Below are 19,635 nucleotides of genomic sequence, written 5' to 3'. Positions count from 1 at the left end.
AGTATACCAAATTCATCATATGTCTAAAATAGGAAGAACCCCAATAAATATCAAGGGAGAAAGTCTTTCCTCCTTAAAGTTAAAATGAGTTTTAGATCAGTGATTTCCTGACAAAGAATAAAGTAATCAAAATCAAGAGATGAAATATTTTAAGTAACTCTTGCCTCACACTGAGTTCCTATCTAAAAATTGCTTAAAACAGTTAAACGCTCACTCGTGTAGTCCTTTTTCTTCCACAGAGTCCACAGTCACATATTTTTTATAGAAAAGTCTAATGGAGGAAAACAAACACTTCTAAATGCTCACTTCAGGGGAATCACATCTCTGTATTGAGGAAAATGAGCATTTACTCTATTTCAATATTACAGATAGGTTTTAAGGAGAGTTTAAGATTATGACAAGGTTAATTTAACTGATCATGGCAAGACTGAGCATGATTAATCACTTATTCTGTTTAAAAAAGAAGCAATAGCTTGCCTTGACATCTTACTGGATGGTATGTTAGGAGTGTGAAAAACCCATTTTCCATCACCAAAAAGTGGCTGAGTGTGCAGAGAAACTATCACTACTGTTGTCTTTATTGCTTCCATATGTATATATATATATATATATCTTTTGTAGATGCCAGCGCATAAATTTATAAACTCTGTCCTACTTAAATGCCAGTTATTGCAAGAGTTAAAAGAGAAGGAAAAGTATAAATTATCTATGTTTCCAGTCTCGATTGATCCAACATCTGCTTCTCTTTCTTTCCTCCTCCACACTCCCCTCTTCTCCCTCATACTGAGTTTACATCAGTTATCCATTTACTATCTTCCTCCTATTCAGTTTGAATGCAACATACTATGAAATAATCCCACTAGGAAAAAAACTTTCCCCTAAAAGATCTAAGTGTCTGATAAATGTTTCTCAATTTTCTTTTCTGCAGAACTGTTTCTGTTCCATGTTGTTTCTAACAACATTTGGCAGTTTTTATTTTATAATCTGATCACTTAATGGTTTCAGGCACTTCATTTAACTCAACAAAATGGAAACTTCAAACAAAACATGGATCAAATGATTTAGAACATTTCTTAAACTTAGCCTGTCACATCTAGTCTAATCAATATTTATTATTTTAGCAGAAGTACTGAATCATAATAGACAAAGTGATGTGAGAAAGGTGCCCTTGAAATAAGAATATCATTTTCTATTTTTTTTATTCCTAAGGCACCTCTCCTATTGGCCAAGTTATTGTGACATGATTAATGGTACAGGTAAGGGCATATGTTTTTTGTTGTTGTTGTTGTTGTTGTTTTGTGTGTGGTACGCGGGCCTCTCACTGTTGTGGCCTCTCCCGTTGCGGAGCACAGGCTCCGGACGCGCAGGCTCAGCGGCCATGGCTCACGGGAGCAGCCACTCCGCGGCATGTGGGATCTTCCCGGACCGGGGCACGAACCCGTGTCCCCTGCATCGGCAGGTGGACTCTCAACCACTGCGCCACCAGGGAAGCCCAAGGGCATATGTTTTGTGGTAATAATCACAATGAAACCAACTCCTTTCTCCCACAAATCCACCAGGGTACCTACAGTGTTCTGGAGTTTGAGTGTATGCGTTTGCCTATCTTTGTATCCCTGCAACATAATTCAGAGTCTCTGTTCTTATGTAGGTTTAGTAAATGTCTGTCTAACGTGATGGAATTTCTCAAGATTAACCATCGAGGATGAGCCTTTACTGCATTTCTGGGGAAACGTTTGCTTTGTACAAACTTAACGAACTCCTTCCTGACCACAGAAGTAAAGGGTTAGAAAACCTTAGAGTAGTGGTTACTGTTCACATCTTTTGTAAATACTATAAAGATAATAATTTAAAATTAAAGGAATTAAAATATTAGGATAATTACAAAAGGTAAGACATACCTCCAAAGATTTCAGGCTGAGTTAGAATCAGTGAACTTGTAAGCAGAGCCACCTATTTTGAAGAAGATGGTCAGAAGGAGAGAGAAAAGAACAACAACAGCAACAAAAACAAGGTTACATGTGTACTAACCATGAAAAATGTATGCAAAAATGAACATTCTGAATTAGAGTTAGGAAGAAAGAACTATGTACTTAGATTTAAGCGTGGTTAGATCCAGCTTACTATTCTTCTTGAAGTAAAGCAAAGTATATATATGCCTATGAGTTTAAGAATTAAGATTGTAAAAAGCAATGGGAATTGAATACCAGGAGGTGAGCTCTCAGCTGCTAAAAAGCAGAAGCAGACCATAATGCTTACAAAGCTAGTTAGGCAATACTTCATAGGAGAGTAATATAATGAAAGTGAAAAATGTTAAATACAAAGTTATGTAAAAGGTAGGGAATAAAAAGCAAACATGGGGAATGTTTACTTTTCCAAAGGTATTACTGAGTTTTGCATGTTGATTTAATTTTTTAATACTCTCTTGAAGAAAAAACAGCAAAACCACGGTTGAGTTTGCTTTGTAGTACTTTGAGTCATGGAATTGGGTGAAGAAATTCCTTTCTAAGTAGTCCATTTCTGCCAATAAATTGTCAAGTGTCCCAATACCACTAACTCTAGTAATTTCATAACCATAAACTTCATACTGTATCCTTAGATACAGAGAGAAATATATTGTGCTTCTCCTAAATAGTAAAGGAGTCTTTATGGCTTTAAGAAAAAAAAAATTAAACACTTTTGTCCAAAACTGAGAAGAAAGAGGTTTTAAAAATGAGGTACAGGATTTATTAATGACAATAACATAACTACATGAGTATCAGGCATGAAGTTAAAAGTATCTAAGAAGAAAACAGATGTAAAACAAACTAGGAACAGAGGTAGACTGAACAGGCCAGAGGACTCTGATGGCATCCCTGTTAGAGAGATTTTTGGTTATGGCACTAGGGAAAAGAGACTAATGAAATGGAAAAGGTTCCAAGGAGTTTTAACCATGATTTAGAAGTACTTCCTCTATCTTCTTCAACAAACTTAAAGAGACAGAAAAGGAAAACACTGATTTACATTTGAATGCATTTAAAAAAGAGCCCTGCTAATATCAACTATCTTATGATCATGACCCATGGTAATTGCTGGTGTCATTAATACATAATCTTCGATGATATTTCAAATGATTTTTTAAAGCTTTTCAATGTATTCTTTTCTTTTACGGCTAAGGTGTTGGGAAGACAGTTGTAGGCAACGCCCATTCAGGGACCTGTTTGGGGAGTTTAAGCTAATCTTTAATATCTCATTCTCTCAATGCTGATTCACTGTGATCATCTGTTGTATTTCACTTATCACAAGAGTATAAGTGAAATGTAATAAGATCACAAGGTTAGTGCAGTTATAAGAAAAAGAGTGTGGTATTCATAACTGAAGGATGGGTCTTACTGTTTTGAACAAACACATTCAGTAGTGGCTCATTTTGGTAATATTGATTTGTGGAGCAAATGGAGGAATTACCTATCTATTTCTTCTTATATCCAGTGTGTGCATGGATCATAACCATAGCAGAGATTCAATAAACTCAACAAATGCCCTTTTTAGTTTGATGTGTATATTTTTCCAACCATTTTCAGGAAATTCTATTTAGTGAGAGAACTTCAATAAATGATTTAAAAAATATTAATCAGCCATTAGGGCAGATGAATGAATCACTATTAAAAGTAAGAAGACCATTTACCAAACAGGAGTTCTAAATGAACCTCATGGTAAGAAAAGTGCTACTCTATAGATAGGGTGGGGATTTCAAAAACAAACACAATCACAGTTTTAACAACATGTGGTTTTGCCATTGTTTTTTTAAACTTTCATTTATTTTTAAGGAGTAGGAAAATTTAATATGAATGGATACCAGTGAATGTGTATAGTATATAGACTTGTTGAATACGGTAGCTACTAGCCATGTGTCACAATTAAGCACTTGAAATGTGGCTAGTAAAAATTGAAATAGGCTGTAAGTACACACTGGATCTTGAGATTTGTTAGTTTTTATATTGGTTACATGTTAAAATGATATTTTGGATATGGTGGGTTAGATAAAATATACCTGATACTTATTTTATTTTTAAAATGTGGCTACTGGAGAATTTTAATGTTATATATACAGTTTGTATTCTATTTCTCTTAACTATGCTGGAATTAAGATTTCTAGATTTTTCTAGGACACATATTTCACCTAATCCCTTGCCACTTGCTTGATTTTTAAACAGATGGAGCCTCATTTCCACCTTTCATTGAGAAGACCCGGGTATTGCAATTCTTTTCCTCTGACATTTGCAGGTAAGACAAAGAAACTGATATGTTCCTATATATCAGAATTCTTTCTCCAAGTGAAAAAACACAGGCATAGAAGATCATACTTGATAATCATATTATTTGAGAAAAATAAAATACATTTAGGCAAGTTTTTCTTGACGTATTAAGAATAAATACAATATGGAATTCATAATATGTTTATTAAGTCTTTAAAAAATTGAAGGTTGTAGAAGGATACTTTGCATAACGAAAATCATTTTCTCCTTCTTCATTTCTAAGCAAGAACATTTCTTTTCTCTTACTAAACTAGTAAAACAGTGAGGCGTGGCTCCACCTGAGCAACCTCATTCTCAGTGTGCTCACAGAGTCCTCACAGACGTCAATGGACAGACAACAGAATATCAGTAAGGCAACAGAGATCCTAAATGACACAATAGAACAGTTAGACTTAATTGATATTGTCAAAACATTACACCCAAAATAAGCAGACTACACATTGTTTTCAAGTGTACATGGAATATTCTCTAAGGTAGACCACATACTAGGACACAAAATAAGCCTCAACAAATTTAAGAGGTTAGAAATTATTTCAGGCATCTTTTCTGACCACAATGGCATGAAACTAGAAATCAACCACAGAAAGAGAAATGAGAAAGTAATGATTACATGGAGACTAAACAACATGCTACTAAAAATACAATGGGTCAACAATGAAATCAAAGAGGAAATTAAAAATACCTTGAGACAAACAACTATGAAAATACAACCATACAAAATCTATGGGACACAGCAAACGCAGTCATAAGAGGGAAGTTTACAGCAATATAGGTCTTCCTCAGAAAACAAGAGAAATCTCAAATAAACTAACTTACCACCTAAAAGGATTAGAAAAAGAAGAAGAAACAAAGCCTAAAATGCACAGAAGGAAGGAAATAATAAAGATCAGAGAGGAAATAAATACAATAGATATTAAAAAAATAATAGAAAAAAAATCAACAGCTGGTGTTTTGAATGGATAAACAAAAGCGACAAAATTCTGCCCAAGCTCACCAAGAAGAAAAAAGAGAGGACTCAGATAAACAAAATAAGAAAGGTACAAGGAGAAATAACAACTGACACCACAGAAACACAAAAAATCATAAGAGAACACTGTGAACAATTAAATGCCAACAGATTGGACAACTGAGAAGAAATGGACAAGTTTCTAGAAATATACAGCCCACCAAAACTGAATCAAGAAGAAATAGATAATTTGAACAGATTGATCACTAGAAGTAAAATAGAATTGGTAATAAAACAAACAACCAAACAAAAAACCTCCCTGCAAACAAAAGTCTAGGACTGAATGGCTTCACTAGGGAATTCTGCTAAACATACAAAGAAAAACTTATACCGATCCTTCTCAAACTCTTCCAAACATTGAAGAGGAGGGAACACTCACAAAGTTATTCTATAAAGTCACCTCCATCCTGATAACAAAACCAGACAAAGGCATTACCAAGAAAGAAATTACAGGCCAATATCTTTGATGAATATAGATGAAAAAATCCTCAACAATATATTAGCAAACTGAATCCAACAATATATAAGAAGAATCATACACTATGATCAATTGGATTCATTCTGGGGCCACAAGGATAGTTCAACATAGGCAAACAATCAATGAGATACACCACATCAGCAAAAGAAAAGACAAAATGTCACAATAGATATGATTATCTCAATAGATACAGAAATATCATTTGATAAAATTCAACATCAATTCATGATAAAAATTCTCACCAAAGTGGATATACAGGGAACATATCTCAGCATAATAAAAGCTATTTATTAGAAACCCACAGCCAACATAATACTCAAAAATGAGAAGCTGAAAGCCTTCCTGTTAAATTCTGGAACAAGACAAGCATGCCCACTGTCACCACTTATATTCAACACAGTATTGGAAGTCCCCATCACAGCAATCAGACAAGAAAAAGAATCAAAGTTATCCAAATTGGAAGGGAAGAGGTAAAACTCTCATTATACGTAGATCACATGATACTCTATATAGAAAAACCCTAAAGACTCCACACAAAAGCAAGGTAGCAGGATACGAGATTAACATACAGAAATCTGTTGCATTTCTTTACACTAACAATGAAATATGAGAACAAGAAAGTAAAAAACCAATTTCTTTCAAAATCACATCCAAAAAATGCTTAGGAATAAACCTGACCTAGGAGGTGAAAGACCTACACTGAGAACTATAAAACATTGATAAAGGAAACTGAACATGATTCAAATAAATGGCTGTATCTCATGCACTTGGCTTGGAAGAATTAATGCAGTAAGTCCCCTACATTCGAACGAGTTCCATTCCAAGAGTATATTCGTAAGTCCAATTTGTTTGTAAGTCCAACAAAGTTAGCCAAGGTACCCAACTAACACAATTGGCTATACAGGACTGTACTGTAATAGGTTTATAATACTTTTCACACAAATAACACATAAAAAACAAACAAACACAAAAAATAAAGAAAACATTTTCAATCTTACAGTACAGTACAGTAGTACCAGCTACATACCACCGCCACTTTTACTCTTACTTTTGGACATCCTGGGCTTGAAATACAGATACTGCACTACTGTACTCTATACAGTAGTGTACAGTAAAGTACACAAAAGCACAACCACTTGTGGAGGATGCACACACGTGACAATGTATGCCAGACAGGTGAACTAACTTATGTGATTGGACATATGAACGCATGTTCGCATCTTTGAAAGTTCACAACTTGAAGGTTTGTATGTAGGGGACTTATTGTATTGTAAAAATGGCCACACTACCCAAAGCAGTCTACAGACTTAATGTGATCCCTAACAAATTACCCATGACATTTTTCACAGAAATAGAACAAATAATCATCAAATTTATATGGAAACACAAAAGACCCAGAATTGCCAAAGCAATTGTGAGGAAAAAGAACAAAGCTGGAGGCATAACCCTTCCAGATTTCAGAAAGCTACAGTAATCAAAACAGTGTGGTATTGGCAGAAAAACAGACATATGGATCAATGGAACAGCACAGAGAGTCCAGAAAGAAGCCCACATATCTACGGACAATTCACCTTCAACAAAGGAGACAAGAATATACAACGGAGTAAAGAGTCTCTTCAGCAAGTGGTATTGAGAAAGCTGGAGAGGTGCATGTAAATCAACGCAGTTAGTACACACCCACACAACATACACAAAAATAAACACAAAATGGCTAAAAGACCTAAATATAAGACACAACACCATAAAACGGCTAGAAGAGGACCTAGGCAAAACATTCTCTGACATAAATCGTAGCAGTGGTTTCTAAGGTCAGTCTCCCAGGACAATAGAAATAAAAACAAAAATAAACAGATGGGACCTAATCAAACTTATAAGCTTCTACACAGCAAAGGAAAACAACAAACTGTAAAGAGAACATAAAGACTGGGAGAAATTATTCACAAACAATGTGACCCCAAAGGGCTTAATTTCCAAGATATACACACAGCTCATAGAGTTCAGTGTCAAAACAAACAAACAAACAACCCAATCAAAAAATGGGCAAAAGACCTAAATAGACATTTCTCCAGAGAAGACATACAGATGACGAACAGCCACTTGAAAAGATGCTCAAAACTGCGAATTATTAGAGAAATGCAAATCAAAACTGCAGTGAGGTATCACCTCACACCCGCCAGAATGACCATCATCAAAACGTCTAAAAATAATAAATGCTGGAGAGGGTGTGGAGAAAAGGGAACCCTCCTACACTGTTGGTGAGAATGTAAATTGGTGCAGCAATTATGGAAAACAGAATGGAGGGTCCTTAAAATATAAAACTACGGTTACCAGCAATCTCACTCCTGGACATATATCTGGAAAAGACAAAAACTCTAATTAAAAAATATATATGCACCCCAATGTTCATAGCAGCACTATTTACAATAGCCAAGATATGGAAGCAATCTAAATGTCCATCAACAGATGAATGGATAAAGAAGATATGGTATATATACACAATGGAATATTACTCAGCCATAAAAAGAATGAAATAATGACATTTACAGCAACACAGATGAATCTACTGATTATCATAGTAAGTGAAGTAAGTCAGACAGAGAAAGACAAATAGTGTATGATATCACTTATAGGTGGAATCTAAAAAATTGTATGAACAAACTTATTTACAAAAAGATTCATAGACACAGAAAACAAACCTACAGTTACCGAAGGGGAAAGTGGGAGAGAGAGAAACTAGGAGTTTGGGATTAACATATACACACACTACTCTATAAACAAGGTCCTAGTTTATAGCACAGGGGACTATATTCAATATCTTGTAATAAGCTATAATGAAAAAGAATCTGAAAAAGAATATATATGCATATATTTGAATCATTTTGCTGTATACCACAAACTAACAGAACACTGTAAATCAACTATACTTCAATTTTAAAAAATGTCCAAGATGGTGATACCACAGTCACAGAACTATGTTCATGTGCTCTGCTGACACTACAGCATCTTTTCAAATTGATGGGGTCCAGTAGCTATCACACAAGCACTGGCACCCACACTGGTATGCTTGCATCCTAGCTCTGTTTCTAGACACTGTGTGGTGTGGGCAAGTATTTAATATCTCTGAATATTTTCCTTATCTATAAAATTGAAGAGAGTAGCATTTCTTCATACAGAATTATCTGGCCATTAGAAATATTATGTATTGAGTTCCAGTACGTTGCTGAGGTTATGGTGGACACTTGGTAAATGATGGCGCATAGGAGACATGTATCAAAACCCACATGCACACACCCTAGGAAGTGAGCAGCCCTTCTCTCCAGGATTAAGTTGTGGAAGATTGAAATTTTTATTTTCTTTCATTTAAACTGGGCACAAATAGAGGACTTGAGGAAGTCATATATTTACTCTATAAAGGAAACTAACTCTGAGAAATGTCCTCAGTATAAATACTCCACGGTAGTTCACAAGCAAAAATTATTCTCAGAAGCTTTTGAAAACAAAGGTAAGAAGAGCTCATACTCAGGTACTGAGTTCTGGTGTGTCTTAAAATATCACAAGAACATTTTTCCTAAGACTTAAGCAAGAATTCTAACAAGATTATATCCAGTTTTTCTAATTTAAAAATAAGAAAAACAGAATCTCCATAATGAAGTTCAGTTTTCCAGAATGAAGGTCTTTCTTATCTGTGTTTAGATCATTCTATGCTGTGTTTGGAGCTGAAATTAATCTGAAAGGAATCCCTGTGTATAGATTTATCCTTCCATCCTTGGCTTTTGCATCTCCGCTTCAAAATCCAGACAACCACTGTTTCTGCACAGAAAAAATTATCTCCAAAAATTGTACCTTATATGGTGTGCTAGATATTGGCAAATGCAAAGACGGTGAGTAAAAGGTCTTGATGTCACAATCCATGGCATAATATGCATTTTTCTTTAAAATGTAAATTTCACCTAGGTTTCCTTTCCACCAGAAATTTAAAGTGAGAAAGTAAAAAGGGCAGAAAGTAAAGGTGATGATAAGATATTTTTGTTCTGATTTTTGTACTGCTTTCAAGCTCCCAGTTGTTTCAGTGTTGCAAAGCTTAGTTATTATTAGGTAAAACCCTACTGATATTTCCCTGTGCTACTTTGGAAAATGTCTCTTTAGGTCCTTTGCTCACTTTTTAATTGGGTTATTTACGTTCTTGAGTTGTGTGAATTCCTTGCATATTTTAGATTTTAATCACTTATGGGATATGTGTTTTGCAAATATTTTCTCCCATTCCATAGGTAGGTTTTTCATTTTTTGATGGCTTTCTTTGTTGTGCAGAATCCCTGTGCTCCTTTTAGATTTAGGGTAAAATGAAAATAATTCTCAGAATACTCTGAGCATCCCAACTTACCCATCTGACGTTTTTCTAACTTTTTCTACCCTAGAAAATGGTAAATAAAAATAAATATATTTCAGGATGTCTCTGAAAGAAGAATTGACTCAAACACGAAATTTGGAGTCTATCTTATTTTGCTCACCTTTTTCATATTGGAGTGGGTGAGAATAAAGAAAGAAAAGCCTCTTAAATTCTCAGTCCACAGACATATTACTCCCTAAAACATGAAGGTATGTGGTTGTAAATTTGTGTTCAGCAGCTAAGCTTTACATATTGAAAATAAACACCTAAGGGATAAACGACAGACATCAACTGAATGGTTAGTAGGATGATGCAGAAGCTTATATTTTATTTTTGCTCAAAAGTGATTAGATGTAATAATTTTCCCTCACCCTCATTCCCCATTTAGTATTCAAAGCCAACTTTGCATTTCTTTTAACTTAAAAATCTATTTTCAAGGAAATCTTTTTAGTGCTACACGTAATGAGGAAAAAGATTTATCCCAATTGTCTCTTAAAACTTGTTTTCAGGAAAACCTGTGTACATTTCACTTCCTCATTTTCTACATGCAAGTCCTGAAATTGCAGAACCTGTTGAAGGCTTAAGTCCAAATGAAGAGGAACATAGCACGTACTTAGATGTTGAACCTGTAAGCAAATACATTATTGATCTGATTGGTTTAGCATTTTTTTAAATGAAAGAAAAATTAAGTTCTTGCCTTTCTGTCAATCACATTTATTGATGATATTTACTGCATCACAATCTTGACAAATTACTTAAAATTTTTTATTGAAGTATAGTTGATTTACAATGTTGTGTTAATTTCAGGTGTACAGCAAAGTGATTTAGTTATATTTATATGTATTTTTTTCAGATTTTTTTTCCCTTATAGGTTATTACAAAATACTGAGTATAGTTCCCTGTGCTACATAGTAGGTCCTTGTTGGTTATCTATTTTATATAGAGTAATGTGTATATAATTACCTACTTTTATTTCAAGGAAAATCTCATTGGTTTCTTCCTGTTGTTGCTTATGAAATGTCGAGGTAATTCTATTTTAGTTTTTTCAGCATATGGAACGTTATAATCCTTTTTAATTGTTTGTAGGTCAGGGATAGTAATGATGGGTATGATTCTAATTGGCTTAAAACAATTTGGTATAAATTACAATTTTACTGTCATTTTATACTTAACTGTAAGTATTGCTTATATGAAGGGACACTGTAGATCATGAGGGATTAAAACATTTTATGGGTATATGCGCATTTGAGGCAAGATCTATTATACTTAGCGTCAGGAAAAATCTATTAAATTTCCTATAGTGTAACAGTTTCAACTTTTAATTTATTTTAATATTCTCCTCTTCAAAAGTTAAACGTGCCAGACATGGCACGTTTGTGCCAGACATGCCAGAATTTTAGTAGTCACATTTAATTTTAACTAATGATAGAAGTATTATAATTATACTGATGACACATGGGTTCTGACTGAATATATATTTGACCATATATAATTTGGGACTTAAATTGACTATATGAGTTCTAAGTTTCACTGCTGTTGTTGTTGATTCCCCAAAACCAATTCAGATAAATATCACCTTGACAGTAGGTTGGGCAAAGAAATTGTGTGTGTGTGCATATATACATGTGTGTATAGGTCTGTATACACACATGCATATACACATAAAATGTAATTATGAAGAGTTATGTACATAATATTTAATATGTCTAATTAATTATTTAATAAATTTCACAAGTTTCAAGTACTACAGTTTTCCCTTAGGTTCTATATAACAGTAAAAATAAGTTTTAGATATTATAAATGAATTATTTAAAGGAAGTTGGTAATTATTTTAGTTTGTTCTCTTTTTAGATAACTGGATTCACTTTACAATTTGCAAAACGCCTGCAGATCAATGTACTGGTTAAGCCAGGAAAAAGCATTGGGTGAGTCTCTTGAACAGGTTCATTATGATTTTTAGTATTTTCTTGCCAGAAAGTGAGTATATGTATGAAATTAAGTGGAAATAATATAAAATTTCAACTTTTCTTTGGCTTAATGTCATGAAATAATTACTGTTTATAACTTTCATCTGTAATTTAGAATTATATCTAGTGTGTATTGAAATTGTATTTACACATATTCTGGAATTAGTGTATGATGGCGTTTCTCATTTTGCTAGCTGTCCAAATATTTCCAGGACAATTGTTTCTAAAATTCAATTTTAGTTTCCTGGGTATAAATTGTCGAAAGGGAAAGTACATGCTTAGAAAAAGTCAATCTAATTAGAAATATGTATTAGAAAGATTTATAAGAGTGAAAGATGTCTGATAAACAGCCATAGTAATATTTAAATGATTCATTACAAGGAACAAAAATCAAGGAACTTAGCAAGTTTAAGAGCAACTAATTTCTGAACATTTATTTACACTAGTAATTACTAACATTTCTGTTATATATGGGTATTATATTAGTATATATTGTTATAATTATTTTCAATGTTTATTACAGAGCATTAAAGGGTCTGAAGCAGAATTATATGGTGCCTGTTCTTTGGCTTAATGAGGTTAGTATTCTTATCTCTTAGTCACCAAAAACTGTAAACTTCCTTGTATACAGAAACAGCTTTTAGTGTTTGAAAATTGAATACATATGTATAGAATTTGAAGTTGTATGTGTTTCCATTACCTATATAGGTGAATTTATATATTATTAATTATATAATTAATTATTCTGAGAGAACGAAGCCACACAGAAATATCAGGTTTATGTTAGTTTTCAGTGTTTTTATTTCAGAAGGATGAAGTACTTCCTATAATTTTACATTATTTTCATAATACAACTAGTAAACACTTTTTCTTGTCATAGTGCTTGTGTTAGGAAAGAGTCATACATACACGTAACTCCAAGTAACTCAATGTGAATACTGTGGTGCTAATAAAAGCAAACCAAACTTATAAAGACCAGGTAAGAGTAGGTGTCTGCAGTCTATCCGAGTGCCTAACAAGATATTTTTAGTACAAATCACAGAATTGATTAGCCACAGAATGAGGAAATGCACTACAGAAGTCTTCAGAGGAAAGAAACTGTTGGCCTTTCCAATTTCCCTCTGTCACTAGGAAACATCCTTTGGAAAACTGGAAAATATTTCAGTAAGACCTTTGTATAGATCAATGAAGTCAGTGTATTGGAGAGGGCTATATAACATGTTTCAAAGGAAGATTATATTTCTCTCTCTAAATATTCTACCTTGGCATTTACTGCCTTCTTTGACATGAAAAGGGAATTACACTGTCTTCTTATAGATAAAGATGACTAACATCTATGCAGTGTTTCAAAAAAAGAGTGATACATAAATGGAGAGTTTTGAGTAATTTGCTCCACTAATCAACTGAAATAATGCTAATTGTTAACTTGATTACAGACTGGCACAATCGGTGATGAGAAGGCAGAAATGTTCAGAAATCAAGTGACTGGAAAAATAGAACTCCTTGGCCTGGTAGAAATGATCTTAATCAGTGTTGGTGCGGTGATGTTTACTGCTTTTATGATTTCATACTGTGCATGCAGATTGAAGAGTGTAAAATAAGTAAGTATATAACAAAATATATATATGGCTTCAGTAATGTTAGTTTATATATTACTGTTTCCATTTTATCAAACAGGAGTTATAAATTAGGCTGCAAATATTTCTGGACATGTCTGGCCAACTATCATTGTTAATACATCCTTGAAGTTTTGAGATACTAAATGTAAATTAAAACATAAATGAAACCTGAATGAGTAATAAGGCCTACTAATATCGAGCAGATCACTATATTTCATCTTTATTATTGGAGGAATGGGCTAAAATATGAAATTGTCACCTTTCAAAGTTAGAATGTTGCACAAAAGCTATATATGTACTAACTTTTCTTTTCCTAATTATTTCTAGCTAGTTAATTATTTTAAAATTACAAATAATTAATTTAATAGATCAATGACCAGGAAAGTTTATGTAAAACTGAAAATGGTAGCTATTTGGGGAAATTAGAATTTACAAGGGAAAAGAAAATAAAAAGGAAAATTAAATAAGCTAGAAATTAATGAGAAATGAAAACTCAATCAATGATAGAACTAAAATTAGGTAAAAATACGCTATTTTTAAATGAAGATAGCATATTAATATAGAAACAGGATTGTTGCATATAGTCATGCTGTCCAAAATCACAGTGTGCACTCTAGATGTTTAGTGTGGAAGCCCTGATGAATTATTACAATTCAGGAGCTAGAACTGAATACAACAATACAAGAAAACAGAAGACAAAAATGTTCACACAGTAAAACCAAATTACTCAGAGTTTACAGGAAAATCAGCTAAATGTAGACAGATTTGAGTTTTGACAAAACTGTAGAGGTGTTTCAGGCCTCTGTGTTTTAGGTATTACTGCACAAGCCCCCTTGTACATAGAGGAATGAATGCCTGCCCCTATCTTCCCTAAGCCTTTCTTTACTAATCATACTTGGCATAGGTATGGCCTATGGGGGGTAGGGGGGGAATTTGTCACTTACCCATAGTTTCTGTCCCCCCTCCCTTCCCAGGAACCTCAAAAAATATACACAATCAAAATAAAAGCAATATACTTGGTATGAAAAAATCACAACTTCAAAACAAAAGTCTTCTTGTTCTACTTCCAATCAGCCTGTTGACTGTAACCTGTCATGTAGAAATTCTGGAACTGCCACTGATAATTACTGAGCTTTTATTATGTGCCAAAATCATGCTAAATATTTTACATGAATTATCACAACTAATCCATAATAATATTTCATGAGTTTCCAATAATCAGGGATTCATTAGCATCCATTCTATCTTATGGAGTCATCCCAGAAAGTTAAAAATTTAAACTGTGCAAAATTGTCCATTTTCACAGTGTGAATCAGTCAAACTGAAGATGAAGAAAAATGAAGTGGAATTTTTGGACAATATTTTTTTGGATATGAAATTGAGAGCTTGAGACTAGGAAGGCAACTCCATTTTTTGTTCTGATTATTTCTGTCACTATTCACTCAAAAGAGGACTGAATAATTCTGCCTACAATCCATTTGAATAGGTATTCAAAACGCTAACCTAATATATTCACATTATAACACATAAAGGAAATATTGCATCACCTTTAAGACCTGTGATTAGTCCAGTAACAAATAAGTTATGATTAAACAAAGTAATTCATATGAACACATACAATAGACAAAAAGGTCATCCACTGAAAAGCCAAATTACAACAAAAACTTCTTCTAGTGGGAAAATATGCTTTTCAAAATGAAGTATGAGTCATAAATTTTTTCTGTATAGTTCTCTACTGAAATTACATGAACAATTTCATCAGTGCTTAATAAGCCCTGAATGCCAATTATCTTGGGTCTGTACATGGCTCTATTAAGGTGAAAGATTGAAAACTTTCTAGAGTGCCTTTGTCAACAAATATATTGGTTTGGCTTAACATCTGACTGTTACAGGGAAAAGCTACTGCTCTTTACACAACAATACATCTTTTTTCTTTACAAATAGAGAAGAACACTGTTCTCTGTAGATTACTTGAGTTACTAGATTTAGAAGAATTACAGATACAGATTTCCTTAAACAAGCTTCAGTTTCGAATATTATAATAATTATGCCTTTGGGAAGATTTATAAACAATTGAAAAATAAGGAGATGGATGTACAAGAGGGAGTAAAGCAAAGATGGTGGAGCTAAGGTGTGATTTTGCTCAATGGATCACAAAGAGAGTAAGCCAATAGTCCTTTCGAAAGTAGCAGTATATACACCGCTAAATGGAGGATGGTCTGAAGGGACAGCAAAGAGTGGAAATGCTCATCCAGAGCAGATTTAACGAGCTACCCCTCCTTATCTGGCCATGCGCAGCTCTTGAGAGCTGGGAAGCAGCCTTCCATGTATCCTGGAATGGGAAAATAATTGCCTTATCCATGAAGTTCATCAGAGAATTTTTCTCTGCAGCTTGAGAAATTGGGCTAATTACTAGAAAACATGACATCTGCAGTAATTAGAATTTGAATATTACCTGTTTTATTTTTCCACGACTTTTTGATAAGTACTTACCTTTCTTCTGCTTTCCAGGAAGCAAATGAGTCTTTACATTTATGCACCAGCTACATCAGGACCTTTCTTAATATCGACCTACAAAATAAAGATTTAATATGCTTTATGTTTGCAAAACACATCTTATAGTTGAAGAACTGGTGGCACTTTTTTTTTTTTTTGTACTGAGAAGCAGCACATTTCTAAAGGATTATTAAGATGTCATTAAAATCCATACTTTGAAAAACACAGCACCTTTTAAAATTCAACATGTTCACAATGGAATGGATTTCAGTTTCTACAGATGTGGCTTCAGCATTATCCAGTTATTTTTATTTGGTACTGATTCACTGATTGGTTCCAGTTTGCTAAATTCAGCAGATGGGTGGATGTTCTAAACAAATCCTGGACCCTGAACTCTTGTCTTCCTCATCAAAGGGAAAACATCACTACCCTCATCAGTGTCCCTGCAATACAAAGAACCCAGGCCTGTCAGGACATTGCATTTCATGAGTATCAACTATTTTGAAAGACATTTAAGAATGGAAACTAAATGACTGGCCTATGAACCATTTATTAAACATTATTTAATTTTCTTTCTCTATTAAATCCTTCACACAGCATGAGCAAGCCTTATCACCACACTCTTTATAACAATATGGCTCACATTTTTGTCAGTGATAATGCAAATGAACATGTTTAGGGACTTTGTCATTTTCCACATTCTGTAGCTCTTCTGGAAATCTGAGTAGATTTTGATCTTTTCACTCAGTTGCATATAACTTATGCTTGGCAACTTCAGAATGCTGTGCTAGTATTAAGAGATGTAAATGATAATAAAGAAATTATTGTGTGGGAGATTACAAAGAGTAGAATGTCCATTCATAGTTATTTGTTGTAATAATTCTTGCTTTCATAGTCGCCTCAGAAAGACTGGTTTCAAACATTAAAAAATGTTGCTCCTTAAATTCCTGTGCTTTTGTCCAGTTCCTGTTGTATCACAAAACATTTACTCTGGTTTTCTGACCGATGTATTCTATCTGAATTTTTATTTCTTTATGCATCTATATTTCCTCATGAAACATTTCTAAATTCAATCTTGGCCACTTTTTCCCTTGCTAATTTTTTGAGCCAGTTGGGGGAAAAGGAAATAAAAAGATACTTGGTCATGCTTTAGAGTTGCAGTATTTAAATTCTAGACTATGAAGTATATTTCCTTTTTATTAGAAGACATATTGTTAGGTAACCCTGCTTTCTTTATCAGGGGTTCACTTATGGCAGAGAGCACTAGGCCCCCTAAAAAGGCCCCCCATAGAAAGAGAAGATGGACCACATTCTGCCTATGTTTTACACACAGAGGTTTCTAGGATAAATTATTAGTAACTGGTTTGTCTAGATACTAAAATCAAGAATAATTAATCTCCTCATGCTAGCTGCCAGGGTAAATACTGAAAACCCCAAACTAAGATACCACCAGTTTGGAAGGATTGTTGGAAAATCTTGAAGATACTCAAAACATACTGATGTAATAATGTCCTCTCATTTATTGGGAACAGAAAAAAAGTATCCCCCTAAGATATGGACATATGAGATCCTAAACATCCTCTTCTGATACTTGAGTCTACTTTCGCCGTATTAGGATATTTGTGGACATGTTGATCTAGGAGGAGTATAAAGGATACTTCTTTAAATCTTAAACTAAGTAGGGCTGAATGATGTAAAGTAGAAACAGTTCAGAAGAATTGGTTGAGAAATTACATATCCATCTCATGGTAGAACTGTATAACCAATCAATTTTAAATCTTCATACAAAAATGCATCTCATAGTATATAGATATCAGGAAAAAGTCTTTGATTTATGTGTCTATAACTAAATACATGAATATTCTAATCTTTACCATTCCTCACCATGTTTTCTCTAAATTCTATATATTATGTATGAGGAAGGATAATTCATACTCAAAGATAAGTGAAATATATTAAAAATACCCAGTAGAAAAAAATAATACTTCATTTAATAAATGGGAGATAGATTTTTCATATAAAAATGGATTTGGATGTGTGTGTGTTTCCGTGTGTATGTGCGTATGTTGAATTGGGAGTGGGCGCTTTTGGGAATGTGTTAAACGTGACTTGTTTGACTTAGAGAAAGTGTCATTGTATACGTGAATGAATTTGTATGTTTTATTCCATAGAAAACTTGCACCATTTTGTAAAGTGGCACATTTTCATTCCAAGGTATGTTTAATCACCACAAAACTATAGTTGTTCAAAACTTAAGTTTGAAAATGTATAGCATATGCAAAAGAGTTAACATAAGTTAGAGAATCTATAGCATCTTAAAATGGGTGAAGGCTTACTGTTGCTGACAAGTACATGAAAAGAGCTATACAGTTTTCAGTTCTCAGAAAAAGAGAAGAAAAGGGGGTATCATTTCAGGAAAAAAATGTACTAATAAGGCAAATTGGTTATCCCTGAAAATTTGTTCTTGTGAAAGTGCTGGATATTTGTATTTGGATTTTTACATGTGAAATAATCTGTCAATCTTAACCCATTTTCAATGTCTGAGCTACACATTAATTATCTTTGGAGCTCGAGTTTGTTGCAGCTGTGTTCCACCTGTCAGTTCAGTGTTTCCGGTTGAAGTTCAATGTATTAGAGACACTGTGGCTGCTCTCTCTTTGTCTGCCTCTTCCGGCCCGTCTACAACTCTAAATAACCACTCCACTCACTCCACTTAAACGATCACTGTCCCTTACCCTTTTCTGCATACACTAACAGAACTACCTATGATTGTTTTTCTGAGTTATTTGCAGTGAGCTGAGCTAATGAACTAAGAATGAGTCAGTGTTGAATATCTGTATCAAATACATATAGGCATACTCTGCTTTTTCCTTTCCTGGCTCAAAGGAAGCTACGTTTTTAAATATTTGTGAAAATAAAAACTTTATTAGATAAATGATTTGCTTTTCATTTATAATTTTTGAATGTGCTTGACTTCAATATTGTTTGACATTGCTACTATAATTGTATATTAGCTGTTTTTGTCTATGAGTTATTGACATATTAACTCCCATTTTCTTTTCCCAACTGTTCTCAGATGCTAGTAAGCTTATGTGTACATACTTCAGAAATGTTCCATTCTACACACTCATGAAGGAGAACTGTGACATACCTAGGAAAACATAAATGTTTTAAAGTTTTGTTTCTTTAATTGTGTGAAATCTGAGTCGGGTGCCTCAGCATAACCTGTGAACTTGTTAAAAATGCAGAATCTCAGATGCTAACCCAGATCTACTGAATCAGAATCTGTAATTTAATAGGATACCAAAGCGATTTCTATACGCAAGAAATTGAAAAAGCCCTGATTTAAGTCATACTGAAATTGGACCACTGTGTAACAGTTTTATTTGA

General features: G+C 33.7%; 1 protein-coding gene and 1 long non-coding RNA gene across 8 annotated transcripts in view; one reads left to right on the top strand and one right to left on the bottom strand.

The window, feature by feature from the left end:
- Nucleotides 1–19,635, bottom strand: part of LOC125965436 (uncharacterized) — a 141,309-nt gene that overhangs the window by 54,584 nt on the left and 67,090 nt on the right. The window contains exon 2 of the long non-coding RNA XR_007479312.1: nucleotides 16,239–16,364. This is a non-coding gene — a long non-coding RNA (uncharacterized LOC125965436). The remainder of the gene's footprint in view (nucleotides 1–16,238; nucleotides 16,365–19,635) is intronic.
- Nucleotides 1–19,635, top strand: part of CD36 (CD36 molecule) — a 224,214-nt gene that overhangs the window by 137,613 nt on the left and 66,966 nt on the right. For 2 of the 7 annotated variants that reach the window (XM_049714945.1, XM_004263409.3), the window contains 8 exons: nucleotides 1,210–1,256; nucleotides 4,191–4,260; nucleotides 9,470–9,657; nucleotides 10,673–10,791; nucleotides 12,015–12,088; nucleotides 12,654–12,708; nucleotides 13,567–13,731; nucleotides 16,261–16,362. The exons of 1 other annotated variant lie outside the window; for it this stretch is intronic. In XM_049714945.1, the coding sequence (XP_049570902.1) occupies nucleotides 1,210–1,256; nucleotides 4,191–4,260; nucleotides 9,470–9,657; nucleotides 10,673–10,791; nucleotides 12,015–12,088; nucleotides 12,654–12,708; nucleotides 13,567–13,731 (718 nt within the window). In that variant the 3' untranslated portion in view covers nucleotides 16,261–16,362. Of the gene's footprint in view, nucleotides 1–1,209; nucleotides 1,257–4,190; nucleotides 4,261–9,469; nucleotides 9,658–10,672; nucleotides 10,792–12,014; nucleotides 12,089–12,653; nucleotides 12,709–13,566; nucleotides 13,732–15,055; nucleotides 15,660–15,693; nucleotides 15,723–15,880; nucleotides 16,164–16,260; nucleotides 16,363–19,635 lie in introns of those variants that run through there. 4 more of the 7 variants (XM_049714946.1, XR_007479292.1, XM_049714941.1 and 1 more) reach the window with 4 other exon arrangements.

The sequence above is a fragment of the Orcinus orca genome, chromosome 9, assembly GCF_937001465.1.
Source record: "Orcinus orca chromosome 9, mOrcOrc1.1, whole genome shotgun sequence".
NCBI classification, from domain to species: domain Eukaryota; kingdom Metazoa; phylum Chordata; class Mammalia; order Artiodactyla; family Delphinidae; genus Orcinus; species Orcinus orca.
The sequence above is the reverse complement of the archived record's forward strand: the minus strand, read 5'-3'. Positions and strand labels throughout refer to the sequence as shown.